General features: G+C 29.4%; 1 protein-coding gene across 1 annotated transcript; it reads right to left on the reverse strand.

The window, feature by feature from the left end:
• Nucleotides 1-2,550: 2,550 nt before the first annotated feature.
• On the reverse strand, nt 2,551-6,876 carry LOC100166722 (histidine-rich glycoprotein-like). Its single transcript, NM_001326657.1, has 2 exons — nt 6,775-6,876; nt 2,551-3,591 (listed from the first exon to the last, which is right to left on the reverse strand). Exons 1-2 carry the CDS (start codon nt 6,784-6,786, stop codon nt 2,824-2,826), a joined length of 780 nt encoding a protein of 259 aa, NP_001313586.1. The 5' UTR covers nt 6,787-6,876; the 3' UTR covers nt 2,551-2,823.
• Between the last annotated feature and the right edge of the window lie 2,856 nt (nt 6,877-9,732).

Here is a 9,732-nt window from a genome sequence, read left to right on the forward strand (position 1 = left end):
AATGAGGATTTAGGTCATATGCTACTTTTATCATCAGATCCCTATAATTCAAGTGTAAAAAAACCATCAAAAATTAATTTAAAATCACTAGATGAAGATATTAGGGCACTTATAATTGTTGAGGTAGACAAAAATAGTGACTCTCAAAGACGATGATTCTGAATGAAATATTGTATTATATTCAAAAAACAAAATTATAAAACTATAGGGTCTGTTTACTGTAAAAATAAAAATACATTTCTTTAATTTTGGTACGTTTTCATCATATTTGAATTTTTAAAATAATTAAAATTAAAATGTAATAACATTAGGAACACATTTTGTAAATAAAATAATTTTGTCCGCCTAAATTTTTATTTCCGACCACTGTGCGTCATCAGGAGCGGACTTTGTCTTGACTTATTCTAGACTGTTTATTGTTATAATCCTTTTGAATTCAACAGTAAGTCTTGATAACAATCAACTGAACTCAAATAATTATCGATATTATTATTTGCATTGAAAAATCATTTTATCCGTGTTGGTAAAGAATATAAATTATCATCTAAATTCAAATCCAAACTTTAAATATATAGTATAGGTATATATATATATGTATGTAAATACAGATTATAACCAGTTCTTTCCCATTACCCACTGTAGGTACCTACAATATTATTATTGTCTCAAAATAACCGTCTCGCGCTTCCGCTGATAAGTATAGTGGTTGTATAGATTAATACCGATGGTCTGAGATTTAAACGACGAAAACCCACTGCGTTATTATAAAAACTACTAACATTGCACTATGATACACGTCAACTACAAAAAGAATATTAATCGCACACTCTGCGGAGTCGACGCGTGCATAATTATATTGTTATACCTATAATATTATACGTGCAAAAACTTGACTGCTGGAAAAACCCCACTGTTTGACCATGGCCTTCCCACGCGTATTTGCATACAATAATTGTATATTATTATTTTACGCTTCTCCGTATATTTGATAATTAATATTATATTTAGCATACCTGTACCTATCGTTTGAATGGTTCTGCTTTTTGTTTTTATACATCTCCTGCTAATTTTATACACATCAGTATTATAGGTACCTTACAATACGGTAACATCATAAACGTGGGTAACGTGTTTATACGTATATATATAATATATATATCTGAATTACTACAGCATACATATATATATATCTGAATAAAACGTGTTTTCGGTTTATGCATACAGGTAACTACTATACGAGGAACCTTATTCACGACTGTATATTATATAACCTTGAACTTGGTGGGAAAAAAAATATAATTACGTTTTTGTTGGCTTCGATTTTCCTTGTGCAGACGTCGGACGACGACGTACCTATTTGTACGTTATTGTCTTACACAATTATTGTGTTTTGTATCCAAAGGAACATATTCTACACTAAATGACAGCATTAATTATAAACAATGTTTATAATAAATGTATTATAATAGTAATATTTAAACAAATACCTATTAAAAAAAATTAACAATATTATATTTATTTATTTGAATTATAAACAGATTATCGCCCAATTTATTATACTAAATATGATATCGATGGTTTGGAAGACAAAAAAATATTACACACAATATTACAGTATATTGTTCGTAAATCTATTAATTACATATTGCTATCCTACTTAAAAATAGGAACTATAGGTACTATGGTTAGTAATTGGTTATAGTGTGCATCTTTCTTCAACACAATGAATTCGAATATTGATTTAATTAGAAAATCTATAACAGTTCGTAGAATTACTAATTCATTAAATTTTAAATCTTTACCAAAGACCAAAGCCAATTGTTCATAAATAAATTATTTCCAGAAATATAGAAATACAATAATCAAGGATTTCTAACTTTAAATTCGGCCACAATAAAAACCAAAACGGTAAAAACCAAAATGGAAAAATTCGCATGAATAGACTACAAAGTCCACTGCAGTTAGCCATTACTAATAAATAAGATAATATTATGGTAGCCAGTTGATGATCGTTTAGCCACGTTTCCTTTGTTGTAAAAGTTAGTTTATATTAACGATGCTCGGAGACTTTACCCGAGGTGTGTAATATAAACGCTAGAGAAATGTAGTGTAAGTTAAGTATATTAAATTCCTAAGAAATCTATATTTTACTCGTATATTAAATTATAATATATTGTTCACAAAACATAATAACTATATCAAATAAGAAATGTTTGTATTTAAGCCTGCGGGTTACCGATTTGACAATGGTGTGCTGTGATAGTGAGTGATCTCTGTGAGTCGTAATGTACGTAATGCAGTCCTATATTCCGTCGCCTTTTAGTTCTTGTCGCGCACACACTGCCCTGGGGGGCGGGGGGGGGGGGTCAGTCGATGCGTGCTCAAAAAACCTCAATCATCAACCGGCCCCTCTTATGTTTAGTTATACATTTTAACGTAGACGTCAAACGTCGATGGATGACAATTTTTGTTTCAACAGTATTTAATTACTTTCTCTGGTCACTGATGCTTACTCGTATTTCTTGTCATTGAAGAATAACACGCATCCTATTAATTTAGACATCACATTGTGCTTATTTAATAGATAGAAAAGATTAATTATTAATTATATAAATGCAAAATAGTTATATTTCGTATAGAAAAATGTTTAATTGGTTGAGTTATAATATTTACAATTCAAAATATTATACAATAATGTATAGGTACAGTAAAATAATACAATTTACAATTTAGGAATAATTAATAATGCAATAAATAAAATTACGAATTTAAGTTGTACATAACTAGAAAATTGTGATATAAGGAATTTGTATGATTAAATTTTTAGTAGTGACCAACACCATGTACGTGATGGTTTGAACCATGCCCACCGTGTCCGTGATGATATGAACCGTGCCCAAAATCTGGGCCATGATGTTCAGGACCATGATGTTCTGGACCATGATGTTCTGGACCGTGATGTATGGGACCGTGATGCTCTGGACCGTAATGTTCTGGGCCATGATGATGTGAACTATGTCCGAAATCTTGACCGTGATGATCTGAACCGTGTCCATGCTCTTTGTGTCCACCATATTCTTCTTTATGTCCCCCAAAGTCATGTCCACCGTGTTCTTCTTTGTGCCCACCATATTCTTCTTTGTGTCCACCGAAATCGTGTCCACCATGTTCTTCTTTGTGTCCGCCATATTCTTCTTTGTGTCCACCGTATTCTTCTTTGTGTCCACCGTATTCTTCTTTGTGCCCACCGTATTCTTCTTTGTGTCCACCAAAGCCATGTCCACTGTGTTCCTCTTTGTGCCCACCATATTCTTCTTTGTGTCCGCCATATTCTTCTTTGTGTCCACCGAAGTCGTGTCCACCATATTCGTGTCCACCATGTTCTTCTTTGTGTCCACCATATTCTTCTTTGTGTCCACCGTATTCTTCTTTGTGTCCACCATATTCTTCTTTGTGTCCACCAAAGTTGTGTCCACCATATTCGTGTCCACCATGTTCTTCTTTGTGCCCACCGTGATCAACATTGTGTCCACCACCGTATCCCGGTGCACCCAGTGAGTAGCCGAATAATGCGATCACCAATACAATTGACTAAAAAAGACAAAAATTAAATTAAATGACAAATTAAACTTTCAATCAATGATTAACAGTTGTACATAAGTACAATAAGTTATGAAATATTATATTATTATAAATATATTATTAAAATAGAATATAGGTATACTGGTAGGTATATTACTATAAACAGTGATATAAGTATACCGTTTTATTAAACATACGTAAATGAAAATAAAACACCGTGTAACAATAAAATCAGAAACGAGGTTAATAATACTTTTTAACAATTTAAGTGAACAAAAACATGTCCGGAACCGGAGAATATTAATAATGAATGTGATAGTTGAATAAAAAAAATAATATCATATGATTAGCCTTAGTTGATAAAACAAATACCTTGTTATAGAGATATATACCTATTATTATAGCTCATCGATGTTTGAAAAGTACTATCATCAGTTTTTGGGTATTGGTTGGTAATTTAATGCATATCAAAGTTTTATTTTTATTTAATTTTAAATCATAATAAAAATATTAGAAGTACTTTAAAAACTAAAAAAAAAATGCTCAGATTTCTTATGTAGGTATGAATATTATTATTCAATAAAGGTTAATATAATGTAAAGAATACAATTCTTTTCAGATAAAATATCATTACTGATAATATATTTATTATAGTTTTTAAGAACAATAATAATTTTGAATCCGGATAGATATTGTAAAATAAATTATTTATATATGGTTTAGATTGAATTTATTTTTTTATTATTGAATACTACTTTATTGAATACTTTATTTTTATTCTTTTATTTATAATTCTTGTTAAATAAAAAAATCATGCCGTCGCACGTCGTGGTTATCCTTCAACGGTATAACAATATTATATTATATATTTATTATTTATGGACAATTCGATATCGGTTTACGTCGATTAATAGCTTTTAAATGTTTTTTTTCTCCAGTTGCCGAGAACTCGAACCAGTACGTCGGTACCAGAATAAGCTTATTAAGTCAATGACAAAATATATAATATTATGCAATAGGATTTTGCTTAACAGATATTATACCTTATAATTTAACAATACAAAAATATTATTAATAACTATTAGTACTACCTATTTACCAAGAAAATATTTATCAATATTATCATTATCGTTTATCGTCGATGACGATCGATGATGGTATGGGATATCTAAATACATATATATACCTCTGTAGAGAAAAGTTCATTGTTGTAGTGCAACTATCGCTAAAAAAGAACTGACATGGCTGATCAAAATTTCGATTATTGAACGAATCATGTTTTTAAAATGCACTAAATACATTTTTGATTATAACAAATTATATCGGAACTAATTAGAATTTTTTTTTTTTTGTATATGAAGATTATTTCAAATACTTCTAAAAAGTAATCAAGTATTATTCAAATACTTAACTATTTATAGTATTTCGGTGGTATTTTAAATACTTAATTTTAAAAGTATTTTTTACAATACTGCCGATACTCAATATAAAACGATACTAATAATAACCATTTTAATATATAAACGTATATAATATAATATATTGTTACTTAAAAAAGTATATTTTTAGAATATGTCATTGTAATGGGCATATTATATTTAAATTCAAATATAAATCATTATAATGCATATAAAAAAAGATTCTGCGTGGAGACTGTTTCAGCCATGGGTACCGGTACTTGTATAAAATATAATCAAATATAATGATAAAAAAAAAAATTAATAAAAAGCTAAAATATCTCATGGCTATCAAAAGTGTTTCTTTCCAGTAAAGTTTTTTTTTTGTTAAAGGTAGAACAACTTATGAGGAATTTTCTATTAAATCATAAAGCATTTTTACCAAGTAAAATATATTTTATATAATACTTAAAATAAATTTCGAACATTTTTCATTACTATTAATATAAGTCAAAATATTTTGAACATTTTAGCATTCATGGAAAATACTATTACAGTATTTTTTGAAAATATCAAGTATCCACAGTTTTCGTTTTTAAACTACAAGAAAATATCAAAAATCGATTATTGGGAATTAATTTATTTCCCGGTGAATATCCAATATCATAAGAATTTAAATTCAAACACTCATAAAAATTCGTAATACTTTCCTTTTTATTTAGATTAAGTTAGAAATACTTGCAAGGAATCTTAAATTAAATTTTCTAATGTTATAGCTATAAAAAGAATATTTTTTATGAATTTCTAACTGAATAATAATTTTGAAATTTTCGTGAATTTGTGAATTTTGTCGAAATTCTAACATTCGTCAATCATAAAAAAATATTGTGGATTTATGTTCAACTTTTTTTGTTAGTTGAATTATTAACAAATTATGTGAAACGTTGTATTTTCTCATTTTTTTATCAAGAAAATTTATTTATCGACTATAATTGAACATTTAATTTAATAAAAATAAAAAACTTTTCATGACAATAATTAAATAACTAAATAAAGACACAAAATACTTCGAAAATTTTATTATGAGTGGGAAATTGTTATATTAACATGTAGTAAAAGTCTAAAGTATTTACGGTTATTATTTGTCGAGTTAAACAAAACAAATAAAATCGACTGTCAAAAATTGTTTTTGGGTAAAATGTCCCATTTTCCACAAATTTTTTTTTTGTTTTAGAAGGTGGTTACGAAAACTACTGGGAGTTTTCAATTCTCAACTCCTGAAAGTTCCAACTAGATTCATTTTCCTATCAGAAAATATGCTTATTTTTCCTAACCGAAAAGTTGATGATAGACATAAATATAAAACACACATAATTGTAAAACTAAAACATTCATTGCTTCGCACCGAGTTTAAAATATGTTAAAATTATTTTAGATTATAGATAATTTACATCAGAACAATATGACTTATAACTTATTGAGATATTGAAAAAATATTTAGTGGCATTAGTGGATTTTTAAAAATGTTTATGTTATACAATAACTATTTAAATAACACATATTCAAGTATATTATTGTATTATTAAAATGTGTGATTCATATGGTATTCATAATTACTATATAAGAACGAACTCGAAAGCTAATCATGTCAGAACAATAATATTTTGAATAATATACGTTGATATTTTCACCTAAAATCTTGTTGGGGTAGGTTAGGTTAGGACGTATGGTATTGACACGGTTATTGGTACACGTCGCCTATAACGATATAATTTAATAGTGTTATAATAATTACCAGACGATTCATGTTGGCGAGTGAATGTGTAGTGTATTTTCGCAAGACGAGTTCGGCGGACGTTGGAAGTCTATTTGTAATCTTCAAGTTGCGACTGCGATTGTTCGTCGGACGTGTACCGTCTTATATATATATACGAGACCCGTGGACAGAGTTTTCGCACGCGCATGCTTCATCAAAATTACATATAATTATAAAATTTGTTTGGTATATCACTAATGACCTACGACCGAGATTGAATCTTGTTCGGTATACGCCTACGATGTGCATCATAACATTTTTCGCGATTAATGTGCATATTGTATTATTATAATTTAAACCGCGACAGTGGTGGTAATGATAATGAGTTGGTGGTGGTGGTCGTCACCTAAACTGGTCAGCAGTCGTCATGTTGTACAAATACTGAAAGACCTCGTTTTTCGGTCTTTTCGTCTGAACTATGAATAGCGTGTGTGCTCTATCACTCCCTCTCGATAATTCTCTCGCTGTCTCACAGACACCCGCTGACACCCTGTACAAAATTCGAAGGTCCGTGATGGTAATTGATTCTGGTCAAAAACATATAGGTACCAGATGCACTACAAGTTGTGCTTAGGTACATAATACTATAATCTATATCAGTGGTTTTCAACCGGTGTGCCGCGGCACACTGGTGTGCCGCGATAAATCTATTAATACCTAGTTTTATAATTTTCATCATATGCTTCACGTATTATAATTATATATTTATATGAATTGGTGTGCCGCGAAAATTTTGTAAGAGATGAAGTGTGCCACAATGTGAAAAAGGTTGAAAACCACTGATCTATATTGTACGTACGGTTGCGCATTTGACGGTTAATAGCAAAAACCGATAAAAATTTCAAAAAAATCATCGATATGTTCGCAATCATCATTCGTTATAATAAGTCGGTAGTCGATACATATACTATTATATTATACCTAAGATCATATACCTACTATGGATAACCATTTCTAGATAATTTGAAGCACATATCAGCAACAATTTTTTATATTAGTATATTATAGACGGATGAAATACACGTGCGTGAAGAAAAATGTTGTTTGTTGAGATTCTAAAGGTATTTATGGCTTATTTTTCAACCCCTATAGGTAGCTAAAGGGTAGCTCAATAGCTCACACATGAATTGTTTTCAGCTCATTAAAAATAATTTTTGTTTTTGTTTATTAAAATGGTTACATATTATTTTACTATTAAAATTAGTAAAACTATTATGGCATATACATTTTTTTCAAATATATTTATGAAAAAATACAAACCTCTTGGACGGGAATGCCGGTAATATTTTACATGGGTGAGATGGGTGGCTCCATCCATATAGTTTATTATCTATAAGTAATATACTATCGGATCATATTAATAACATACTATATTGATCATCGATTCAACGACCTTCGTGATATTTTTGGCAAAAAAAAACCAAGAATTTACCAATATATAATTTCCTACATGCGTAATATATTATTACCATACAACTTACATCTGCGTGTGAACAACAACAGTCGACGTACCTAATTATAATATCGTAATATTGTTATACTGGTATAGCGCTCTAATAAATGCTATACAATGGCTAATCGAATTTTTGATTCATACTGTATCTACCATAATTTATATAATTTTTTAACTTCGTCATTATTGATGTAAATCATATCATGCGTGCCTTATTTACAGTTTTCACAAATCCCTACTTAGGAATTTTGGGGCCTGGGGCTAATTATTTTTTGGTGGCGCCTCTTAGTTTTTATCCTATACAATAATAATTTATCATTGAATCCAAATTTAACATTATTTGTGGGGACATAACAATTTTACGTATGTTATACATTTTATTATACGCAATGACATACAAATATTTAGATTAATTTTATTTTTTACTTATTAAATATATCATTATACCTATTATGTACTTGAACTCTTTCACACTGTTCTATGATAAGGTGGTATTGACTCGAAAGTTAATAATAATAATCATATTTGTGAGTCCAGGGCCTTGCACCCAAATTAACCCGAACCCCTAACACCCCTAAACACCCTTAAAAAATCAAACACCCGAAACCCATATAACCCGAATGATTCTGTTTTAAAAACACCCGTATTAACCAAAACCTGTATAAATCATTCGGGTTAACTTGAAACCCGAATAATTATGATTATTACAAACTCTTCATGTGATATATAATTTTGTATGTATTTCTTGTGGTGAGTTTGATTCTGTAGTTAGTTGTTTAATAATAATAATAAATTGTAAACAATTTTATAATCAATCACAGGTAAATTCAATAATCATTTTTTTGAAAATATAATCCAATAAAATCCTTTTATACCTGACAGGCATATAATATTATATATTACTTTATTACTTATTAGTAAGTATATAAAATAAATCCAAATATAGCCAATATCAATATAAAATATAATCATGGTCTCAACAAACTGAATAAGGTATTGACAGTCGTGGCCAAAATATCAAATAGGTACTAATAACTAATAAATAATAGTACCTAGTATTATTTGTCACCAACTTCCCAACTGGTATTATTATCGCTTTATAACTGTCTATACCTAAATTTAATAACGAATATCAGAATGCTGGGCTATTTTCCAGTTTTCCAAAAATGTATTTTTTGGCCTATGGCCTACCTTATTTTAAATATTTTATTATATGCGTCGACTTCGCAAGTGGTAAATTGCATGTTTGTAGTTTGTACCACTCTATGACGCACCTCTCATGCGTTTTTGTTGCTGTTATTATTAATAATAGGAGGGGGGGCATCAAAAGCTATGTTTTTTCCAGACTACACAACACCTGTATTAACCAATATTAACCCGAATTATAGTGGCTTTGAAAACCTGAATGTTTGTTTGAATTTTTTATTCCAGTGTTTGAACCCCCAAATACATCCAGTACTCGAAACCCGAAACCCGAAGCCCTG

Source organism: Acyrthosiphon pisum, chromosome A1, assembly GCF_005508785.2.
Source record: "Acyrthosiphon pisum isolate AL4f chromosome A1, pea_aphid_22Mar2018_4r6ur, whole genome shotgun sequence".
NCBI lineage: Eukaryota > Metazoa > Arthropoda > Insecta > Hemiptera > Aphididae > Acyrthosiphon > Acyrthosiphon pisum.